The sequence below is a fragment of the Geotrypetes seraphini genome, chromosome 6, assembly GCF_902459505.1.
Source record: "Geotrypetes seraphini chromosome 6, aGeoSer1.1, whole genome shotgun sequence".
NCBI classification, from domain to species: domain Eukaryota; kingdom Metazoa; phylum Chordata; class Amphibia; order Gymnophiona; family Dermophiidae; genus Geotrypetes; species Geotrypetes seraphini.
In genome coordinates, this window is record NC_047089.1 from 47,936,495 (window position 1) to 47,961,484 (window position 24,990).

The following is a 24,990-nucleotide window of genomic DNA, read 5'->3' on the forward strand; positions in this document are numbered from 1 at the left end:
TTGCTAAAAACAATTGTTTTGTTTCATATGGGTATATGGGTAAAAGGCGCACTAAGTTAGGCAGCGGTAGGTGCCAAAAGGCTGCCTAACTTAATTGGCTTAATTGATTTTAATCGGTGTGGTGATTGACCGCATTGTTTAATATCAATTATTTTCTCATTTAAAAAAAAAAAAAATGGAGGCACCTCCAGCAACAGCACCGTTCTTCCAACGATATAGTCGCCTAAGGACGCTTAATGTCACAGAAAGTGTGGTTAACGCCAGAAGTGACCTTAGGTGCCCTTAGGCTCCTCCGTAGTCACGATTCACATCAAAGATAGGCACTGGAAATGTAGGCCTTTAAAACCCTGGCCAATTTTCTGGCACCTATCTTTGCCATGGTCACAATTCTCAAACTGGTACCATTGCATCAATCGGTGCCGCTTTTTTAGGTGGCCACCACAAATGGTGCCGTGTCGAGAATCTGTCCCTGAAGGACAAGTGATTGAATAAACATTAATAAGTCTGTACTTGGAATAAGTGTAGACCTATATAAGAAGTCTGATGATATTTGATTGTGAAATATTCTGTGGTCTTTGCTGCATTTTGTATATTGAAATATTTAGGCTACTATAGATAGCCTTCTCAAATTTATTTCACGTTCTCTAGGTTTATTGAAAAGGTACTTAAGGGTACCTCATTTTGCTGAGGTAGGGCGGTATGGACTTCAACACGTCCCTAGGTCTGGGACTCTGATCCTCCGCTGCTATCAAGCTTTGTGGAAACGGGCGTTAACTGTCTGTTCCAGCGCGGAGCTAGTGGACACGGAATCCCTGCCTTGATTTTTCTTCTTGGTGGGGCTGTTGCTCTCTTTTTGTTTTTGCTTTTTCACAGGGTGGCTGCACTTGTGTGTATGAGTGTGTGAGCATTTGGGTTTGGATGTCTGGAGGTGGAGTGTTTGTTGTCTGATTGATGTGGTCTGAAGCCGAGTGCTTGGGGTTTGTGTGTGTGTTTGATTGGGGCGTTCTTGTACTGTACAACATTTGCTGTCATAGTTTTCCAGTGCTGTTTTTTCTGCCTGCTATGTTTTTATGCTTACTCTGATCCTGGTTATATGTTCCCTTTGCAATTGTTAATAAAAACAATTTTAAAAAAAAAAAAGGTACTGTAGGTTTACAGCCCCTTGCTTGTTTTTTTACAGAAAACTAAATACAATCACATAATAGAAATGAACAAATTCCAATAACACAACTCACATTAAATATTGAAGTATCTTTAGGGGAAAGTTCTTCAAAGGTTTTTACTCTCTGAGGTGGATTCAAATTGGAGGTGTTTACATACCTATCAGAAACACAAGGAGAGCGAAAACCCAAATTAAGAATGCATAAAAACTTAGTCCTCAAACATAATAAATATAAAATGATAATGCATAGAGTCATAATTTACTATTTGGTGCAACAGCACATGACTTTGATTGACAGCAGAGCTGACACAAGGGCAAGCAAAGCAACCACCCTGGTCACCAAGGCCCAAATTCTGTAACCAGCGCCAGGCACCTATTTTGGAGGCGCCCAACTAGATAGGCACCTATCTAAATTGAAGAACAAGCTCAATTAAACTTTTTGATCAGCACTGATTGAAACATAGACACCTATTAAGAAAGCGCGATCTGTAACAAGGTACCTCTAAAAATTTAGGCGGCCTTCAAAAAAATAGGCGCTATGCATGTTAGGCGTGGGCGTGGCTACGTGTTAGGCACCTTCTTACGGAATCGCTGCTCTTAAACGTGCATGGGAGCCTAACTTCTAGTTGTACCTAGAGCTGGCCTATTTCTTGGGCACCTCCAAAATAGGTGCCCAAATAGGTGCAGCTCAGCGCAATTCACTAAACAGCACCCAATTTTACTTGAATTGAGCTGAACAGTGCCTAATTAGGTGCCTAACTTTTGGCCGCTTCTTCTAGAATTTGCCCTCAAGTGATTGGCGGAGTCATGCCCTTTGGACTGAGTCTGTGTATTTGCAACTGGCTAAGGATAATATGAAAGAGGCATCAAAAGTAGTCCTTGCCATGAATGCTAAAACAAATCCCACTATCAGAAGAGGAAATATACAGAACTAAACTAAAACTTAAGCTTATTGACTGTTGTCTTCTCTATACAGATAGAGCTTGACTCAGTTTACAGTAAGATTATTAATAATAAGATAAAAGAGGGAAGGATGGGATTTACAATTTTGCAAATAACCAAGTTTTCAGATGTTTGCAAAACATTTGAAGAGAGCCCAGGTCTCGCAACTCTAAAGGAATATTATTCCATAAATCAGTTATTCTGAAAAATAAAGATTTCCCCAGTTTGCCAGTAGAGGTGATGCCTTTCAGTGAAGTTTACATTTTTGTATGGTTCTGGCTATATCAAGCCTGTTTGAATTCCAAGACAAAGGGATTAGTAAAGGACAGATGCCAATGTTAAACAGGCACATTTAAAGTAAACCCTAGAGATTATTGAAAGCCAGTAAAGTTTAGTCAAGAGTGGAGATACGTGCTCAAATTTGCTTTTACTGAAAATCAACCTAGCCGCAGTATTTTGGATCAACTGGAGTCTTTGTAGACTTTTTTTGGGTCATACTTAGAGCGATAGAATTACAGTAATCCAACCATGAGAGAATAGATTGCATGAGAACAGCAAAATGTTGATGGAAACAAGACCTAACTTTCCTCAGCATGTGAAGGAGATGTTTCAGGAAAAATTCTCATGCGCAGCATGTACACCATCTCTCTTATCCCAATCTGAGGGAATCATTTTAGAAGACTTGCACAGCAAATTATATGAATAAATGCACGTTTTCAAAGAGTGAGTTTAAAAAGCTGTTGCTTACATGTGTAGAACCGCAGCCCACACTCTTTCAGAGGGGGCACGTTGGTGAGAAAAGAGCAGTGTACCAATTTTTTTTAATGACCATACATTACGTACTTTACAAATCTAGACATCATTTGGCAAAAGACTGAAAAAAGATTAGCCAAGTCCAGCATGGGGGAACTGAGGCCAATACCAGAAAGACTTCTGTGGTCTGTATCCCACAAATGGCAAAAGATTAAAAGAAGATTTGGCATCTCCAGCATTGGAAGAACTGAAGCTGATGCTGGACAGACTTCTTTTTTTTTTTTTTTAGAAGTCTTTTTATTAGAAGCTTAAGTCAATGTTACAAAAAAAGGCAATAAACATCAAACATGAGAAGCAAAATGTACACTATGTAAAACAAATAATTTCTCAGACATAAAAGCCCAAACAGGATCTTCTAATTTATATCTATAGTAAACCCCCGTGAATTCGCAGTTTGCGAATCGCAGACTCAGTAATTCGCAGTATTTTCCGACTGCCTCTTCCTGGTACTAAAGTCATGGTTACACCAATCAGGAGCTGCTTTGACACGCTATCTGGGGTGTCAAAGCAGCTCCTGATTGGTGTAGCCTGACTTTAGTACCAGGAAGAGGTGGTCAGAAAATACTGCGAATGATTTACAGCACCCGTCGGCGCCCCAGCTGCCCCCTCCTGCCTCTGATCAACTCCTAAATTGCATTTGCGGTTTTTCAAAATTCACGGGTGTTCCTGGAATGGAACCCCCACAAATTTTGGGGGAGTACTGTATATATAGACCCCACTTGTTCCTCAATCCCCCCAACCCCTCCCTCCTCCACCGGACTATGCAATAAAACAAACAAGCAATGGACGTTCATAAAGTTGCTGGATCTGTGACCACTAGGAGGCATAAGGTAGTGATAGTTGGTGATTCCCTTCTGGGGGTACAGAAGCATCCATCTGCAGACTGGTAGTTAGCAATATACAGGCCTCTAGGGCGATATTTGATTCTGTAGTGTCCATAGAGTCGCAAATCTCACAAATATGAATGAATTTCTTCCAGATTTCCCCTAAATAACTCAGCAAATTACATGAGACACATTTTACTGAAGTTATTTTAAAAAAAGCAATAAATAAGGAAAGTTTTTCTTCTTACCTACAGGCTTCAAAATTTTCATAACCGCATCTTGCTGTTGAAATACCGTCCTCTGGGGATAGATCCAGAAGGATGCTACTGGAGCGTGCAAAGCTATTATTGACTGGTAATATAGTATTCAGTGGAATGTAGTCTTTACCATCCTACAATGCACAACCAACAACACATCACATCTCATGTTTTGCATTGGAGCTGATGTAATAAGTTGGTAGTCTTAGCACAGTGGTTTACATAAGGATTAATGGAAATTTTGCCTGTGCTAAAATGACTTTTGATGCAAAGGCTTTAGCAATCCAAAACATCTGTGTTGAAACCAAAAGTAAACCATAGCCATTGTGGTAATTTCAGCTTGAGAGGCATGGAAATGACCTGCATATGGAATTAGTCTTAGTGCAGCAAAGTGGGCTTCATTTGAATACAGTGTTTTTCATGCATATGGAATACTGAATCGTTACTAGAGAATGATACGGGGACAAATTTTTCCCCATCCCCACGGGTGCTTATTTTCTCGTCCCGTCCCCACGAGTTCTTTTTCTGTCCCTGCCCCATTCCTGCAAGCTCTGACCTCATCTGCACAAGCCTCAAACACTTTAAAAATCATAAGTGTTCAAGGCCTGTGGGTTAAAGCAGGGACAGCAACAAAACTCACCCCTGGGATCCTCAGAGAATCCTGGAGATTGGATTCTCAATCTGAGTACTCACAGACCTTGGAAGAACTGCCCCATAGCCCCCAGACCCTAGTCTGGCTAGCTTGATTCCATGATTCCCACAACTCTCACTCTTACATACTACCTACCTATTTCAACCCACACCTATCCTCATGTACCCATATATCCAATCTCACTAAATCAGTTAAGTGTTCACCCATTCATTGACCAGCCCCTTCTTACCTAAACCCCCATCCATCTATTGACCCTCTTTCCATTCACCCACTAAACCACCCAACTCCCCACCAACCAACCCACTCTTCCATCTGCATGTCTACCCTTATTCATCTGCCCAGCCCCCACTCCATTCAGTTACCCACCATGAGTTGTAGAAAAATGGATGGGGGTAATGGAGTGGATGGTTGGTAGGGAATTTCAGAATGGGTGGGTGTGCTATAGGGTGGGGGTATGAGGCTTTTGGGTCAATCTCTCCCTGCCTTGTGGGGGGATGTCCTAGGACAGATTCAACCTGTCTGGGAGATCCCAGATCATTCAAGACTGGAGCAGAAAGCCTCCAATAGAATGGTTAGAGATGCTAGTTGAACAAACACAAGAGTCGTGAGTGATAAATATTACCAACTATCAATAAAGTTTCTACTGTCATCTCTCCCTTACAACTCCTGTGTTTGTAAAGATGCTAGTTATATGTAACTTCCACTGTATTATTGAAATTAAAATGGAAGAAAACTACTTTCATTTTAATGCAATTCCTTTTACTTCAAAGTTACCTCATTACTTTGTTATATCAGAAGTGAAGTACAAAACTCTTTGTTAAAATCTCAGTTCAGGTTTTCAAAACATCCGTAATAGACCTATCCCCAATAAGAGGAGGTGCATGATAGAGAATGACACAGGGACAAATTTGTCCCCGTAGGAGCTCAATTTCCCCGTTCTGTCCCCATGAGTTGTGTTGCTGTCCCTGTTCCTGTCCCTGCCCTATTCCTGTAAGCTCTGCCTTAACCACACAAGCCTCGAACACTTACGATTTTTAAGTGTTTGAGGCTTGTGCAGATGAGGGCGGAGCTTGCAGGAATGGGGCAGGGACAGGAAAAGAACTTGCCGGGATGGGACGGGAAAATGAGTTCCCGCTGGTCCGGGGGAAAATTTGTCCCGTGCCATTCTCTAGTGCATAGTACAAAAACTCATTGGCATACCTGCTGTACGTTTGCTTCCAGCAGATCCCCCAGTTTTTCCACCAGGTCAGAAAACCGAGGCCTTTCTTTGGGAGCACTGTGCCAACTGTCCAGCATAATTTGATAGCTGTAGCAGAAACAGAACAGGGAATTGTAATAAAACCACACTAAATATATCTACAGTATATACTGCTGATGCAGAATCCCACATTGTCTGGTATATGTGTGGGGATTCCCAGAAGTGGAGGGTAAGCATCCAGAATCCAGCTCCACCTTTAAGCCTGGAAAAGCATTATTTTAAATAGAAGGAATGAGCGAGGATGCACCAATATACATAAGGAAGGATGCAACAGAATTAGATCAGCAAACAAGAAAAACAAGTAGCAAATGCACGGATTCAGTGAGAAGCACAAAACATTACTCCAAGAACAATATCTGCATCAAAATCAGATGCATGAATGATTAGGGAGAGGTGAACTGAAACCTAAGGAGGAGTAAAGAAGGAGTGACCTAGTGGTTAGAACTGCTGGCTCAGCACCCTGAGGTTGTAGATTTAATCCCAGTGGTGCTCCCTGGGCAAGTCACTTAACTCTTCTTTGGCCCATAGTTAGACTGAGAGCCCACTGGGACAGATAGGGAAAAACTCTCAGAGTACCTGATCAATGGAATAAATGGTATATAAATAACTAAATAAATAAATAAATAAATAATTGACAGCTACAACCCAACACAGTGGGTTATGGAGAATATGGTTCCCAGCAAACATTGAGAGAATTGGTAAAACAGATACGTAGGTACATTCTGGAAGGAACAGTTGCTCATGTCATAGATTTGGGATCATAATTGTGAAAGAACTGTTGGTATATAGTTGTGTATATAGTATGTAGTTGTTATATAGTTGTGTAAATCAATACCTCCTTGTTCCTACTGTCCATACCTCTTCCTATGCACCCTAGCATCCTTCTAGCTTTCGCCATTGCCTTTTCAATCTGTTTGGTCATTTATACCATGATATTTAGCACTGAACCATACATAGATCCAGTGCTGAGTATCCAGATATTCAGTGGTCACTAAATGTTATCAAGGTACTGCCAATATTCAGCACAGGTACCTTGATAACTGTAAAAATTAGCTTTACCCTGGACTCCCCTAACAGTGGTAAAGCGGTCAAATATGATATTCAGTAGCCTACAAGGGACAAAGAAAGCACCTGCATATAATATGTAAACTGTTATGGTTGTACCACAGAAATGTGTTATATCAGATGCTTTACCCTTACCCTTAGTTCAACATTATCCAAATAATGCAGCTGAATGTCACTGACTGGGCCCGGTAGATGCCAGTTATCTGTATAGTAGGTATTTCTACATGGATAACTAGCTTTGAATATTGTCCCCTATGATACTAAAATAAACTTACATTTCTGGGGTAGCATAGTCTGGAGCTCTCATCCTCGTGCCTTCCTTTAACCGGTCACAGAAGTCTTCATCTATTTGAACTCCAGGGTAAGGAGAAGCTCCTAAAGGTGATAGACAGTGTTTGGATAAGAAGTAATGGAATCTGAAATGATTTTATATAAATACATCCAAACAGATTGATCACATGTATTCAGGGTGATATCAAGAAAGAGCACTCTAACAAACAAACCACACTGTGGAGTGGTGTACGTCACTAGTGTGGTCCTCACCTCTGCAGCGATGGACCATGGGACCACGAAAAATACGAAATGTTCAAAAGCAAACAATGTGGAACCAGAATCTGGACTTCCAAGAGTTTAAATGGAATAATCTATTAATACCTTTTTCAAATACAATATCACAATGTAGTAAAAGCCAAACACAATTCAGGAAAATAAAATCACTGTGTCGTCTATATTGCTCTCTTAATCTACAGCCAGCATGGTAGGAATATCAGAGGGTTTTTTGCGCAGGTGATGCTGCTATCATTATAGCTGTGTTCAAGGTACACCGTCAATAGCGCGCAGGACATTGGTGTGCCGACAATTCTGCTCTGTCAAATGTGAGTACCGACAAGTGTGCGCATGAAGGGAGGGGAATTGTCAACAGATTTGTAAGTGTAGGGGGGGAGGTTGTGGCAATCAGAGTGCGTCAGCATTGAACACCCCCCCGAACGAGAGCACGAGTGTGGGGGGGTGGGGGTTCACCCCACACACACCCTCAGGGTTAAAATTGGAACAGAACACGAGTTGTAAGTTTAGTAGGGGTTCCCCCACACCCTCCCCCCATACCCCCAAAGAAAGCGTGAGTGTAGTGGGGGGGTTCCCCCACCCCTTCAGTGTGAAAACGAGAGCTAAAATGGGCAGTGCGTATTTGTCCTGCCCACAAATGTCGGGGCGGATTTGTCAGTGCCCCAATGTCCTGTGCACTATTGACAGGTCACGGTGTTCAAAGGACCCCTGAAGAAGGCAAAACACTGCCGAAACATGGCCCATTTAGGGTCAGTTCACCAAAATACAGCAATATACAACACAGTGATTTTATTTTCCTGAATTGTATTTGGTTGTTACTACATTGTGATATTGTATTTGAAAAAGGTATTAATAGATTATTCCATTTTAACTCTAGATATCATCAAGAAAGCACGCCTTTTGTGATACACATGTACGTCCATACAATGTCCAACAGGAAACATTGTTTGAGTAAGTCATTTTAGAGAACAAGCAACAGATGAAAGGTCTCACAAACCTATTGCTTAATTTGATTTCTTTTTCTTTTTTTGGGGGGGGAGGGATCAACTATTCTTCTGATAACACAGTACTCACCGCGCATTACAGTACATCAGTAGATGATGTCAATGAAAAGAGATGCTCTAGAAGTAAGATCTTTGGTGACCTCCCTAACCTTTTCTCAGCTTCTCTTATTTGTATATTTAACAAACTTAGTTGCAAGTAGATGTCATCTGTTGGGGAACAGCTGGAATTAGGAGACATTCTTCCAGAAGAGGTGACTGTGCCACTTTCATAAACACAATTGACTAAACCGGGGAAAGCAATAAAGCATTTCAGGTCAGTCCTCCAGTAGTTTGTGTGAAAGCCCTATGATGGACATCAGAACAATAAGAACGTTTATGATCCCCCCGAAAAAAAGTGATGTCTCCTCAAACTACTGGATCAGATACAGAAGGCAAAGGATTAGCTAGGTAGAAAAATCACAGGCAAAGGGTAAAGACTGTAGCCATAACCTCCTCTGCCTATCTAATGTAAACTCGCTGTCTGTGAAGGATGTCTAGGTAGGAATTGGGATGCTAAGTCAGAACATTCAGAATTCCCTGAGCTTTTTAGAAAAGACTCTGCTAAATGTGGAGCCTTTTGTAAAATACACTGGCCAACAGATGTGTGTCCAGCAACAGCAAACACTATAAAAGAGAGTAGTACACACATGTGGCACTAGTAACAGCATGTGCTAAGTGCTGATCTTGTAATTTGCATATGTATTTTGCCTGATTTTACAGAGCTACTCACACAATTAGTGAAATAAACATTTTAAAAAATTTTGAGGTATTCGACCCCATTGAGGTAGGCAGAACTACTCCTCTACTGGAGATCCCAATAGCACTGAATATACTTCCTGCTTCAACAAAAACTCCTGTCTTGCTACAATACTTCTTATTTTGGTGATCGGACCCCATGGCTTTTTCGAGGTGAGCCCTAGGAATTACTTTTTTAAAATTTAACAGACTTTCCCTCCTTTTACCCAAATTTACATAACCTTGTAAATGCCGAGTACCTTTTAAACTCCTCTATCTGTGAAAAATTGCTTTAATTTTTCTATATCATTATTGACATAATTATTCAATGTAAAACACCATCTAGAATATTTAACATTGTTTTTTACCACAATGTTCTTCTCCTTTCGGGCCTTCCTAGATCCAAATATCCAGGTACTGACTGTTGCCTTGGAGCAACACCAATGGGGAAATTCTTTATTATATAGATAGATGGCTTGCCATTTTTGGACTGCCTAAACCAGGCCCAGGACCCCCTTCAAATCTATGTGTTCTGTGGCATCTGCTTTAGTAAATGTATTGTTTATGAAACCCTTTTAATATTCCTTTTTAATTACTGTACTTTTTTATTTATATACAGTATTTTATTGTAAACCATTTAGATTTATTTGATAGATGGTATATCAAGAAACCAATAAACTTGAAACTTGATTTATACATGCAGATGCCATCCTGTGCAACCCTTCTAAAATGATCTTAATAATTTAGCTTGCACTCCTCACCAAATTATGTAGCTTTGACTCCTATGAGGACCATGGTTCAATTATTCTGAAATCAATGCTTTAAAATATTTTTATTTGTATTTATTTAATTATACCCTGCCTTTCCCAAGGCGGATCACAATGAAATGCATGCATAAGCAAAATCACATACATTACAACAGATAAAACATCAATAAAACATAATCATAATAATGTAAAGCCTCCTAAAATTACAAAGAGGCTACCAGCGCCTCACATCAAAAAACTTTAAATCAAAGCTCATATTTCATCTTACAGAAAAGATGTTTCTTCAACATTTTCTTGAGACTACTCAAATTTGTTTGTTGCCATAAATATCCTGGGAGCTTATTCCACTCCTGAGGACCCCATGAGAAGAAACCTTTACCCCTGCAAAGCTAATACAAAAGAAAAGAAAACCAAGAAAACATTGAGCAGCAATTATTTCCTCATAAGTCTATGAACGTTGCAAGCTGAGGACCTTAATAGACCTAAATGCTTCCCAGCTGATATTCAGTGCTATTTGGCTGGCCAGGAGCTGGTTATCTGCCAATGTTCTACTGCTAGTTCTATAGCGCCACCAGCCTAAAACGCCTATGTAGGCACGATTCATGACAAAGATAGATGCCAGAAATGTAGGCCTGGAAAATCCGGTCCTACAGTTCTGGCACCTATCTTTCATGGAGGCACTATTTTATAGAGGTGCTGTCATGTGACTGACACGCAATCGGCGGCTACTTTTTATGTGACTGCCAATATTGGCCTCCTATAGAAAATCCAGGCCATAAATTTTATGCACCTAAATTAAAGTGACTTTTCAGCGGAAAACTTAGGCTCCCATAGTTGATGAATAAGGGACAAATTAAAGCACCAAATTTAGGGGCCCTTTTATTAAGCTGCCCTATAAACTGGCCTGTATTAATTGTCCGTTCCCATTCCTTTTGTACTGTGTGGTTTTCCCACACGATGAGGCCAATTTTAGTATGGCTGTAAAATGGCCTCATTTCCTATTAATGGCCTCATGCTCATTTCTGCACCCCTCGATAAATTTTACCTATTTTTCAGCTTATATATAAAAATTTGTCAGTTTGCCGGCGGCTTCTGAACAAAACCCAGTGCTTCTGAGCATCCACTCCAAAGCTTTTATGCAAATGTGCTGTATTTGTAGAGAAGACCCACACTCCATATTATAAAGCAGAAACCTATGATAAGTTAAAAAATACCACAGAAAGAGAAAAATATTGCCAAATTGTATGGCACACAGCCAAAGAGGTAGGAACATTCCCAAGCTTATGGCGTACGAGACCTCAGAATAAATGAAGATACATGAGAAGAGCCCATTTTAGTATGTTTGTAAGCTTTAGGATTCAGTGTGAGGTGGGTGTTTATATAGTACATACCCAAGGAAAATATTTCCCACAGCAAAACTCCATAAGACCAAACGTCACTCTTGGTAGTATAAATTTTATCAAATATGGATTCAGGAGCCATCCATTTGAGAGGAAGCCGTGCCTATGAAGCAGCAGATAATTGATTCAGTTTTTGAAAAAAGCACACATACAGCTAAAGATGATGGTTAAAAAATGAAAATGTCGATTATTAACTTAATTGCAGGCTTTTGTTGGCAAACTCTTTCACATAATTTCTCCACAGGGAATATATTTTGGAATTTTGTATTCCAAAATGTTTCACAGAATGTAAAGCAAAAAAACCATGGACACATTGAAAAAGGGAAAAATTCAGGAAAAAAGCATGCCACCCAATAGAGCTGTTTAATCCAAAAGGCTTTAATGAGTTTAGCCTAAAGATCCAACATGCTTCACGCTGGAGTATCTTTCTGTGGAGATCACCTCCCCTGCTATATTTTATCTCTATTGGGTGGCATGCTTTTTTCTGAATTTTTCCCTTTTTTCGATGTGTCCATGGATTAACCCATTCACATCTCTACATCTCTCAGCTGATTGGTAAGAACTCAATGACATCATTTTGATGTTGAACATAAGTGCTTATGCACCGGCGTTGGTTTGTCACTGGCGCCCTTTTTTGAGATGCAGTGAATAGCAAAGTTTAATGCAGTGAATTCTATTTCGATATAATCTACATTTTACAGCTTGTGGATGCCACTATTCTATGGTTATTTATTGTACTTGTTCTTTTTGCAGTTATTTTTTTTTTTTTAAACCTGAGGAAGCCAAGAGAATTGGTGAAACGGGTCCAGTTGGACTAAAACATTACCTGACACGCACCGAGATAAGTGCATTTTGTTCAATTTTTTTGCTGATCATTTAACTATAAGCAACGTATAAGCATTTGCGTATAAATTCATACAAAAGATTGTTTTGATTAGTATTGAGAGGTTTTTGACTGGTGAAAGAAAACCTGACTAGAGAATGACACGGTGATAAAATTCATCACCGTTCCCGTCCCCGCGGATAACCGCGGGAAATAATCCCATGTCATTTTCTAGTGTCTATTTCAACCTCAGTCCTTCTACACCAGCATTCTTCAAAGTAAAGCTTGCGGGTCAGTGGTTGTGCCCAATTATACTCTGATTCTTCCCTCTCTCCTTAAAGAATGGCATGAAGATGGTTTCCCTCGGTTATTCGCGGGGACGGGAACAGTGATGAATTTTGTCACCGTGTCATTCTCGACCCTGCAAAAGCTATTTGGGAATCTCTATTCTTTATTAGCGCAGGCATCTGAGGTCTTTTCCTCTCTATTTTTGACATAAGTTGTGTTTAAGAAACCTGTTTTTCATTGTATGAGCAACATTTGAAGTTTCTGCCATTTTCTTTAATATCTTTGTAAAAGAACTTCATAAAACTTGCAGAAATTGTGGCTAAAATATAATCACATAGGGTTCCTTTTACAAAGGTGCGCTAGTGTTTTTAGTGCACGTGCCGGATTAGCATGCGCTAGCCGAAAAATTATTACCTGCTTAAAAGGAGGCAGTAGTGGCTAGCGCGCATGGCAATTTAATGTGCACTATTCCTAATGCACCTTTGTAAAAGGAGCCCATAGTTAAGCCTTAATGGGAGTAGGTGTCAATGTACAAGGATAAAGTATGCATGTGTGTTCACATTTTATAAATTCTGCTGGCCCCTACTTAGGAGACAATAGGCATTCCCAGGTTAACTGTGGCCAGGTATTGCATACTAATTGTCACTTTAATGTGGGACTAACATTGGAAAATGCTAGATCCACCCCCACTGGTTGCTGTGTAAAATTTGCAACTACTGCATGGTATATTCCCATGTTAAGTTGCAGTAACTACCAGTTTCACCATAGTTTAGCAAAAGGCTGTCTTAAAAAAGAATTAAGCCAAATAAAAAAATATATATATTGCTGACTTACATCTCCTTTTCTCACATAATCAGGATCCTTATAAATATCTCTTGCGAGGCCAAAGTCACAGATTTTCACCACATTGTTCTCAGATAAAAGGATATTTCTGGCTGCCAAATCTCGATGAATGCACTATAATAAAACAGTCACACAATCAAAATGTATTTCCTCAATCATACCCACAAATTTCCTGAATCCCTTTGGTGTCATTTTTCTTAGTTCATTTGAAAAAACAATTTCACATTTTGTGAAGGAAGTTGACTGAAGTGCACAGGAAGCGCTTGTGAGTTCTAGCAGCTCTTTGCAAATAAACTCTTCTTCAGATCAGAAAGCCACCAGGCCTCAATTAACTTAATGTTACCAACGGGAGCATTTGGCAACCCTAAAGCTGTGTATCCTGAAATGAAAAAAAAAAAACCCTGAATTTATTTCACTTGGCAGTTGACACTAGCTGGAATATTTATCAGAGGGGTTTATAATGCTGAAACAAATGAATAAGAACATAAGAAGTTGCCCCCGCTGAGTCAGACCAGAGGTCCATCTTGCTCAGCGGTCCGCTCCCGCGGTGGCCCATCAGGCCTAGTGCCTGAACAGTGATCCCTGATTAATTTTATAACTTACCTCTAATCCCATCCCTATAATCTACCTCTACTCTTATCTGTACCCTTCAATCCCTTTGTCTTCCAAGTACCTATCCAAAGCTTTTTTGAACCCCTGTAGCGTGCTCTTGTTTATCACATCCTCCGGTAGTGCGTTCCATGTATCCACCACCCTCTGTGTGAAAAAGAACTTCCTAGCGTTTGTTCTAAACTTCTCCCCTTTCAATTTCTCTGAGTGCCCCCTTGTACTTGTTGATCCCCTTAATTTGAAAAATCTGTCCCTGTCTATTTTTTCTATGCCCTTCATGATCTTGAAGGTTTCTATCATGTCTCCTCTAAGTCTCCGCTTTTCCAGGGAGAAAAGCCCTAGCCTTTTCAGTCTGTCAGTATATGAGAGGTCCTCCATACCCTTTATTAGCTTAGTTGCTCTTCTTTGAACTCTCTCAAGTACCTCCATGTCCTTCTTGAGGTACGGCGACCAGAATTGAACACAGTACTCCAGGTGCGGGCACACCATAGCACGATACAGTGGCAGGATGACTTCCTTCTTTCTGGTCGTGATACCCTTCTTGATGATACCCAACATTTTGTTTGCTTTCCTTGAGGCTGTTGCACACTGCGCCGACGCCTTCAATGTTGTGTCTACCATCACTCCCAGGTCTCTTTCAAGGTCGCTCACCTCTAGCGCTGATCCCCCCCATTTTGTAAGTGAACATTGGTTTTTTTTTCCCTATATGTACGACTTTGCACTTCCCTATGTTGAAACTCATTTGCCATTTTTTGGCCCATTCTTCCAGTGTTGTCAGATCTTTTTGGAGATCTTCGCAGTCCTCCATGTTATTTACCTTGCGATATAGTTTGGTGTCATCCGCAAATTTAATAACCTCACATTTTGTTCCTGCCTCCAGGTCATTAATGAATATGTTGAAAAGTAGCGGTCCCAGCACTGACCCCTGTGGAACTCCGCTCGTGATCCATTGCCAGTCTGAGTAATGGCCCTTTACTCCAACCCTCTGTTTCCTGTCCGCCAACCAGTTTTTGATCCATCGGTGGACCTCCCCTTGCACCCCGTGGTTCCATAGCTTCCTTAGTAGTCTTTCATGTGGCACCTTGTCGAAGGCTTTTTGGAAGTCAAGGTAAATGATATCTATGGATTCCCCTTTATCCACCTGGCTGGTTACCCCCTCAAAGAAGTATAATAAGTTCGTGAGGCATGACCTGCCCTTGCAGAAGCCATGCTGGCTCGACTTTAGCTGCCCATAGTTGTCGATGTGTTCCCAGATGCTGTCTTTAATCAGTGCTTCCATCATCTTTCCCGGGACCGAGGTCAAGCTCACCAGCCTGTAGTTTCCTGGGTCTCCCCTTGAGCCTTTCTTGAAGATGGGCGTAACATTTGCTATTTTCCAGTCTTCCGGAATCTCTCCAGTTTTTAAGGATAGGTTGCATATTTGTTGAAGTGGTTCAGCTATTTCGTTCCTTAGTTCCTTGAGTACCCTTGGGTGAATGCCATCTGGACCTGGCGATTTGTCGCTCTTTAGCCTGTCTATCTGCCGGAGGACATCCACCTTGCTTACCTCTAGTTGAACCAGATTTTCATCCTGCTCCCCCTTTACGATCTCCTCAGGTTCCGGAATGTTGGTTGTGTCCTCCCTCGTGAAGACTGACGTGAAGAACTTATTTAGCCTGTCAGCTATCTCCTTTTCTTCTTTTACCACTCCCTTTCTGTCCCCCATCATCCATATGGGATATGTTAGGAGTGTCCCTTTCTTTATGCTTTTTAATCATTAACCCCCCCCCCACACACACACACACACCTTCTTTTACAAAGCTGCATTAAGATTTTTTATCGCCAGCCACGGCTAATACTTCTACGACCAGCAATACAAAACCCTAACGTAGCTTCATAAAAGGGGGCCTAAATTGTTTATTACAAAATTCAAACCTATAATTTTAAAAAGTCCATTTTTCAGATAGATTTTTACTAGCTATATTGAAACATCAGTCTTCACCATTATCAATAAATTGTTAATATAGTACACTGCAAAACCAGTCTACCATCGCTACCCAGGACCAGTTTTTAATCCCACAGTACCATTACTTATATCCAACCTAGTGCCCTTCATTTTCACTTACCTTATCCATTTATAACATAAGATCTTCCAAGCTGGGTTCTATATAGGTCTATATAGCTGGATTCTATATAGGTCACCCAAATTTCAGCATGCATCTTAAATCCACGCCCAAACAAATTAGTTAATGAGATGTTAACAATCAATAACTGGTGTTAATTGGAAATCATTTGGGGGTGACATGAAGATCTGCCCTGCATTCTATTCTGTAACATGTGTACCATAATTTTATTCAAGCAAATGAAAAATAGAAGACAAATCAACCACAGCGGAAGAGACAAAGAAACAAAGTACATAGTTTTTGGCGTTCAACTAGATGAGTTTTATTGCATAATAAGAAAGTGTTCCAGCTCTAGGTCTGCATCAGGAGTCACCAAAATGTCTCTGTTGCTGATTATAATCACAAGAACAATAGCCCTTATGCCTGCAGGAGTCATCTTTAGGTGGGTACAGTAGGTTTTGGGTGGGTTTTGGAGGACTCATCATAGAACAGGTGTAGGGAACTCCGGTCCTTGAGAGCTGTATTCCAGTCGGGTTTTCAGGATTTCCCCAATGAATATGCATGAGATCTATTTGCATGCACTGCTTTCAATGCATATTCATTGGGGAAATTCTGAAAACCCGACTGGAATATGGCTCTCGAGACCGGAGTTCCCTACCCCTGTCATAGAATAAAAGCAGGTTATGGTGAGATGTGTACCTGGGACTTTTTTAAAAATTATTTATTATTTATCATTTTACACAAAATTATCAACCATTATATTTTGTACAGTTTGACTGTAACTAGGAACAAGAGAAAAGAAGAAAATAATTTTATAGAAAGGAGAAATATAACATATTCCCCTTACAAATTGAGCAATCAATAGTCCACAATTATCTATCTGTGATCCAAGACTTTCAGAGAGTGATATTGATAGTTAAGAAAGAAACCATTTAAAAAGAAAATCAAAAGTGACTGAAGTTACAGGGAGTATTCTAATCATGAGTCAATTATTGTTCCAGTTGTTCCACTTTTCTCAAGACGCTTCAAAGCTACAAAATTTGTTAGGTGTGTCGGATCAAAGAAAACATATTTATTTGAACCATAAAGAACAATACATTTACAGGGAAACCTAAGAAAAAACTTTCCCCCACTGAAGTTACACCTGATTTCAATAACAAAAACTGCCTTCTATGTTTTTGAGTCTCTTTGGTGACATCCGGAAAAATCTTTCTGTCCAAGAAATTATTTGGTTCTATTTTTAAAGAACATCTTCATAATCCAGTTCTTATCTTATGCCAATGCAACAGTCGCCAATAATGTTGCTGGTGTGGCCAAATCTTTTGTAGAAGTTTCCAATAAAGTGGAAATATCTAATTGTAGTTCTTGTTGTCCTTGGTTAACCAATTGCTGCTCCTTATTTCTAAGAGGCAAAGAGTATGCTTGTGTGAAAGGTGGAATTAATTCCTTGTACCTGGGACTTTTTAATGTGACATTCACTGCAGTACTCCCTAGAGTTCCCCTCTGCTCTGCTGAGATGTCTGTGTGTCCATCTAAAGCTGTCATACAGACTGGAATGTACTGTTTCTTTCACATCTTTGGGTGGTAGGAGGGAGGTTCAGTGACCACTGGGGGAGTAAGTGAGGGACATGCCTTAATCCCTCCAGTGGTCATCAGGTCAATTTGGGCACCTTTTTGTCCCTTATTCATTTTTAAAACATATCTAGCCCCAAACATCCAAATAGTGCCCTGGACATTTCCTTAAATGTTTGATTATCGCTGCAAAATGTCAAAGTTCTAAGCCCACCCAAAATACGCCTTCAACCTGCCCCCTTGGAATTTAGACAAACACGGGATGACCAGCCTAGAAAAATGTGATTTGAAAATAGTGATTTGAGCATTTTAGCAAGAAAAATGTCCAAATGCCACTTTATGCCATTTCTGGATGTTTTTTCTTTTGAAAATAAGACCCATTGACTCTTAAGTTAATTTCAATATTTTAAAAATAAAAATACTTGTAATTTTCTCCAAATGTTGCATAAAGAGTGGCTTGTCTTTAGGGAGAGTTTTCATAATAAGGCTGCTTGGTATTTAAAAGTAAAATCTATAACACACATCCTTAAAAGATAGAAAGTGTAGAGATAAGTAATTAATGTGTAAAATATTCAGGAGCTTGAACCTTCAAAAGCTCTATAAATCATGGAGGCCACTTTATTCTGGCCTCTACTGGCAACCAATGCAATGGGACCAGAAGGGGTCCCATTATATTTATATTTTTGCTGATTAAAAATCAATTTGACTGCTATACTCTGTATCAGCTGCAACCTGGTTCTTAAAATTATTGAGATCTCAGCATTGCATTGCAGTAGTCTAAATAAGAAAGAACAAGCACTTGGAGCTGCAACCTTGTAGAATAGAGATATTATTGTAAGCACTGGGATTTGGGGAAATATTCAGTTAAGTAGATTTAGATGGCTAATTCTTCAGTGAGGCACCTAGGTCTTTTGAATATTAGATTAGCTGGGCATACGAGGACCCTTAAGCCTCCATTTTGTCTACACCTTGACTGAGAATGTAAGACAACATTATTGCTTTTAAAAATCTAAAGCAGATATTCTCACAGAGGAATAAACTGAAGTGCAACATTTACACAGTAGCTAGATACATACTTTAAAGACAATTTAATAAAACAAAACCTGACCTTTCTTGATGATAAGAACTCCATGCCTCTAGCCACCTGAAAGCTATAGGAAATCAGGTCTTCCATCGTGATGGGCTGCTTGTAAAAGTCTTCAGAATCTGAACATGATCAAATCAAGAATAAATTTGTGCAGATCAGGCATTTTGATAATGGTTTTAAGTATTACTGAGCATGTAAACCTTATCACAACATGTCTGACAAGCAATGACACATTACAACAAATGTTAAGTAATGTGGCTATTAAGGCTGATGTAATCATAAATAAAACAGGAAAGCAGGTGGTAGAGTGGGGGAAGGAAGAATGGTGAACTGTGTTTGTGGAAGGGGCGGGGAATTTTTTTAAACTTACAAAATAGAAGGATTTATTTAGAACTGAACGTGAATGCTGCAATAAAAAGTATACTGAAATAGGACTAATTAAGGGATGTATATGAATGTGCTAACTGTGCAACAAAAGACCAAGACAAAGCAAAACTGTGAATGTATGGTTGGAGGGATGGGAGATAGGGAGGAGGCATTTATAAGCCAGTGGCCTTCACATTATGCGGCAGGTGCCAATGGTGCCTCCCACCTAGGGTTCCGCCCAACCACACCCTGTTCTGGATGGCCACGCCCAGCCCAGCTTATTGTTTGCTTATTGTGACGGCATCTGCGCATGCACTGGTATGATGTCCAGACCCCCTGACGTGTCCTCCAAAAGGAGGATATGTCTGGGGAAGTCCGGACACCTGGTAACTCTACTCTCACCAAACTTTTGCCACCAGCATTGCTCCTAAAACAGCTCTTCTCCTTTGGTGAGGACTTGTTCTCATGAATCAGAGCCACACGATACCCAGGGTCCCGTGAACAGTGAAGGAGTTCAAGCACCAGGCAGCTCAGATTCACCATAAGCTATGCAGTGCCAGAAGAAAATAGAACAGCTATTCCAGAGTGCAAGCCTTTGGGAAAGGTGAAGGGCGATTACGAAACTGAGGAGCGTTGACTTGGCGGGGGAAAGGTTGGGGTTGGGGACAGGATACTAGGAGTTGACTGGTAAGAGAGGTGGGCTGAGGCTTGAGACTGGCTAGGGTTGCCATATTTCTTTCTGCAAGAAAGAGGACGTGGGGCCCCACCCCTACCCCATTCCATCCCAGCCCCACTGCCACACGAACTTCTGCGCTAGAGAGTGACACGGTGACAAAATTCATCACCGTTCCCATCCCCGCGGATAACCGCGGGAAATAATCCATGTCATTTTCTAGTGTCTATTTCAACCTCGGTCCTTCTACACCAGCATTCTTCAAAGCAAAGCTTGTGGGTCAGTGGTTGTGGCCATTCATTCTCTGATTCTTATGGGAGCCAAGGATAATGAAGCCATTGTGACATCACTGATGTGATTGGCTCTTAGGCACTGGTGGAATGAGGCATTATGACATCACAATATCTGCTCTGGATACCAGAGACTGTCATTCTGTAGTGTCTATTTTAACCTCGGTCCTTCTACACCAGCATTCTTCAAAGCAAAGCTTGCGGGTCAGTGGTTGTGCCCAATTATACTCTGATTCTTCCCTCTCTCCTTAAAGAATGACATGAAGATGGTTTCCCGCAGTTATCCTTGGGGACGGGAACGGTGATGAATTTTGTCACCGTGTCATTCTCTACTCTGCGCCTCTCCTTTCTAAGCTCAGGACCATGTCGGAGGGCCTCCAAGCATGCGCGGACATGATGCGATGATGACACATGCATGCGCAGCCATGACATAATGAGGTTACACACGTGTGGATGTCCTCTAGACACGGCCCCGAGCTACTAAACCCGGACACACTGCCGGCTTTTTGAAAAACCGCCCGGACACCCAGACGGCCCTCTAAAAAGAGGGCATGTCTGGGTAAATCCAGACATAGGGTAACCCTAAGACTGGCTGAGATGAGGTTGTGGAGAGTGTGCGTTGGGGAAAGAGTATGGGATTGGAGACACAGATTTAGTTTGTTTATTTGGGAGGAAGTGTATTGGAGGAAATGAGTTTGTAGAGAAAATGGCATAGTGGGGGAAGGATTGAGGAAGAGAAAGAGAATGAGGAGTGTCTGAGGGTGCAGATTTTGTTTGAATTATATGTTTAATTCAAAGGACATTGGAGCATCAGACTTGAGCCTCCACCCTTGCCTCATTTCCCAAGCACCAGCTTTTTTTTCCCCAGCAATAGTCCTGACTATTTTAGGGGGAGGGTGTAAGGGAGCAAATTGGTCACTTGAAAAATATTGAAAAGTTGTGTTGCTCAGGTACAGGCTTGAATTTTGACAAATGAGGCACTCCCCCTCCCCCCCCCCTATTTTCAGCAATGGAAGAGAGAAAACCTAGGCCCTTCCTGTTGTGCTGAACAATTTTTCTGACTAGTCTATATTCACATCTAATAATCTTGCATGTGACCTTTCAAGAGTCTTCCCACGGATGTTTATCAGGGTGATAGTCATAATGTCTTTTTGGGATGCACAGTATGCAGTAAAAATATCATAGTTTACGTAGAACAGGAAGGATTTAATACCTACCTTCCTCTTCCTCCTCACCAAAAGTCAGGCTTTTATCTTCTTCAAATCCAGAGCTCGCTAAGCTTTCTTTGCTTGCAACACTGTCCAGCCTTGGTTTTTTGCTCGCAGCCAGATCTGTGTCTCTCTTTTCTTTCAGCTGTTCTATTTGTGATGCTGATTCCTGTAACTGAATCACAATAGTAATAGTACAAATAATTGTATATGAAATCTGATGTTGCAGGTTACATCGAAGCAGAAATCTCTCTATTATTCAAAAGTATTTCAGTTTTAATTTTGTATCAGAATAAAGGCTGAATATTCAAAGGCACATACATCGAGGGGAGAAATCTGTATAGATCTACTTCTACTGCTACTAATCATTTCTATAGTGCTACAAGATATATGCAATGCTGTAGATCAAAACATAGAAGAGACAGTCCCTGCTCAAAAGAGCTTACAATCTGGTCAAGACAGACAAACTGGACAAGAAGGTGCATCAATACACAGTGATCCGATGGGGGAATTACAGAGAGAATGATAAGACAGATATTGGTGCTTAGCAGGTCGGTTGGAGTTTGGAATTGAAAGCATCTTCAAAGAAGCGGGCTTTGAGTCTGGGCTTGACATACCGAGTCAGGCAGTTTGTTCCAGGCATAGGGTGCAGCAAAGTAGAAGGGACAGAGTCTACAGTTGACCATAGAGGAGAAGGGTACAGATAAAGAAAGACTTATCCGATGAGTGGAGTGTCCGGGGGAAGTGTGGGGAAAGATGAGAGAAGAGAGATACTGAAGAGCTGTAGTGCAAATACACTTGTAGGTCAGTAAGAGAAGTTTGAACTGTATGTGGAAACAGATAGGGAGTCAATGAAGTGACCTGAGGAGAGGGGTAATGTGGGCATAGCAACATTGGTGGAATATAAGGCGTGCAGCAGAGTTCTGAATAGATTGAAAGGGAGAGAGATGGTTTAGTGGAAGGCCAGTTAGAATCAGGGTGGAGTAGTCTAGGTGAGAGGTGATGAGGGTATGGATAAGGGTCTTGGCAGTGCGCTCAGAAAGGAAGGGTCTGATTATAGCGATATTGTAGAGAAAGAAATGACAGGTTTTGGCACTCTGTTGAAGAGAAGGAGAGAGATGAGACAAAGATTACCCCCAAGCTAATCTTCTAAAGTTAAGCACTGGAATTAGGATTACCAGATGTCAGGGAAAACCGGGACAGGTCCTCTTTATAGAGGATTGTCCGGGTGCCCAGAGGGATTTCCAAAACCTGGCAGTTTGTGTGGGTTTTGGAAGACCCTGAGCTTGGGTCACGTCTAGACGGCCTCCGCGCGCACACGGATGTTGATGTGATGATGTCACATGCATGCACACATGCGCATGATGTCATTGCATCAATGTCTGCGCATGACAGAGGTCCTCCAGAGGCAGCCCCGAGCTAGGGAAATGAGACACAAGGTTCATGGGGGGTGGGGCTTGGGTGTAATGTAGGGCGGGGCTGGAGGCGGGGCAAGGCAGGGCTGGCTGAGCGGGACAGTGCCAGGTTTTAATGGTGAACAGCTTTATTGGCATTGATCTGCTGGTTTGCTACCTACTCTGAATCTTGTAGATCTGTTGCCCATTTGTTTCCTGGGATATTCATTGTGGGTATCCTGAAAATCTGATTGGCTAGCTGTGCCCTGAGGACTGGGTGCTCTGTAATAAAGGGGAAACACAAGACCACAAAAGGAAAGGACCTGTGTTCCAGAACAAGGATGGTGAATGAAAAACACAAAAAGTGGAACAATAGTTCCTGGATGTAACAGGAAAAGTCTAGTAGAAATATTTATTGTCCTCAAAATCATGTAAAAACAACAAAATTGAAAGATCTTGGTACAAAAAGTCTGTTTCAAAATTATTACAGTAGTTTTACCATATAATAATTGCTCACAGGATTTTCTCATGGAAGCTGGACCCTAACCCTTTGCCTTCCTCAGGGGTCCTGATGATTATTGATGACCTGAGGCTGAGCAGCTTGAAGCAAGAACTGCTAATAGCGGAAAATGCTAACATAATAGAAATTTAATATTGCTCAGGTAACTGAATGACGACATTACTTACCGTGGTTCCCCGAAAATAAGCCCTAATGTGTTTTTTGGACCCAAAATTAATATAAGATACTGTCTTATTTTCGGGGATGTCTTATTTTTTTCATGTACAATGATCATCTCTCCCTTCCTCTCCTCCACCCCATTTCTTCCTCTTTCCTTTCTGTCCCCCACATGTGCAGCATCTTTCCTCCTCTTTCACGCATCAGCATCTTTCTATCCCTCCCTCCCTCCCATCCCTCCCCGCGCAGCAGAACCCCGCTGACCCTCCCACTGCAAGACCAACTTACCTCCCTTCAAACAGCATCGTTGGCAGCACTCTAAACAGGCTGCTTCATGCCCTTCTCTCGCCGGGGCCTTCCCTATGGCGCATCACTGATGACATCATCAGCAATGCGGCAGAGGGAAGGACCCAGTGGGAGAAGACTGCAAAGCAGCCTGTTTAGAGTGTTGCCAATACTGCTGTTTGGAGGGAGGTATGTCGTTTTTGTGGTGAGAGGGTTGGCATGGTTCGGATGGGAGGGAGAGATGGAAAGATGCTGCGTAGGGGGATAGGTGGGAGGGTCAGCGGGGTTTGGCTGCGCGGCAGAAGGGGAAGCGCTGCTGCCGGTGAATCCAGGAATGGAGTCGAGGAGTGTTGGAGACATTCGGGAGGGGCTTCAGGGGTTGATCTAACAAGGGCTGATTTTTGGGGTAGGGCTTATAATATATTATTTCTGGGAAACACGGTATAAGGCAGGGGTGTCAAAGTCCCTCCTCGAGGGCCGCAATCCAGTTGGGTTTTCAGGACTTCCCCAATAAATATGCATGAGATCTTTTAGCATACAATGAAAGCAGTGCATGCAAATAGATCTCATACATATTCATTGGGGAAATCCTGAAAACCCAACTGGATTGCGGCCCTCGAGGAGGGACTTTGACACCCCTGGTATAAGGGCTGGTGCAAAATGCTGTAATAAAGGGACCCTTAAATGCATGTTCTGTAGTAAAATTATATTTGTATGCTGCTCTGGAGTGTTATCTCTCGGTACCTTTGGTGAAAGAAATCAAACTTACTGGGCCGGAATCCAGTCGGGTTTTCAGGATTTCCTCAATGAATATACATTGAAGCAGTGCATGCAAATAGATCTCATGCATATTCATTGGGGAAATCCTGAAAGCCTGACTGGATTCCTGCCCTCGCGGACTGGAGTTGCCTACTCCTGATCTAGGGCCATTTAGATTTAGGAAATATATTGCATATATTACATGCCAACATATATTACATGCCTGGACCCGTTTCTAGGAAGTGACATCAGAAGAAGAGCCGACGCTGGCGTGACAGCTGGTTGGGGATCGCTGCTTGCGCCAGGAACATTACCGAGGTACGGGAGAAGAGAAGTGGCATGTGCGTGGCAGGAGGGGGCAGGGAAGGAGCGTGTGAAGGTGGGGAGCGGAGAAGAGGGAGGGGAGGGGTGCCACCTCCATGGCCGCCTCTCACCCTCGCTATGCCACTGCTCTTTATTCAATTTAATGGATAGATTTTATGCTTATTTAGGGCTCCTTTTGCTGCTGCAGTAATTGCGTATAGGGATTTAAT

General features: G+C 41.5%; 1 protein-coding gene across 4 annotated transcripts in view; it reads right to left on the reverse strand.

The window, feature by feature from the left end:
* Positions 1-24,990, reverse strand: part of FLT1 (fms related receptor tyrosine kinase 1) — a 284,781-nt gene that overhangs the window by 13,134 nt on the left and 246,657 nt on the right. For all 4 annotated transcript variants that reach the window (XM_033949142.1, XM_033949140.1, XM_033949141.1 and 1 more), the window contains 8 exons: positions 21,353-21,518; positions 18,828-18,925; positions 13,428-13,550; positions 11,474-11,585; positions 7,249-7,348; positions 5,851-5,956; positions 3,990-4,132; positions 1,236-1,320 (listed from right to left, as the gene is read on the reverse strand). In XM_033949142.1, coding sequence (XP_033805033.1) covers positions 1,236-1,320; positions 3,990-4,132; positions 5,851-5,956; positions 7,249-7,348; positions 11,474-11,585; positions 13,428-13,550; positions 18,828-18,925; positions 21,353-21,518 — 933 coding nt within the window. The remainder of the gene's footprint in view (positions 1-1,235; positions 1,321-3,989; positions 4,133-5,850; positions 5,957-7,248; positions 7,349-11,473; positions 11,586-13,427; positions 13,551-18,827; positions 18,926-21,352; positions 21,519-24,990) is intronic.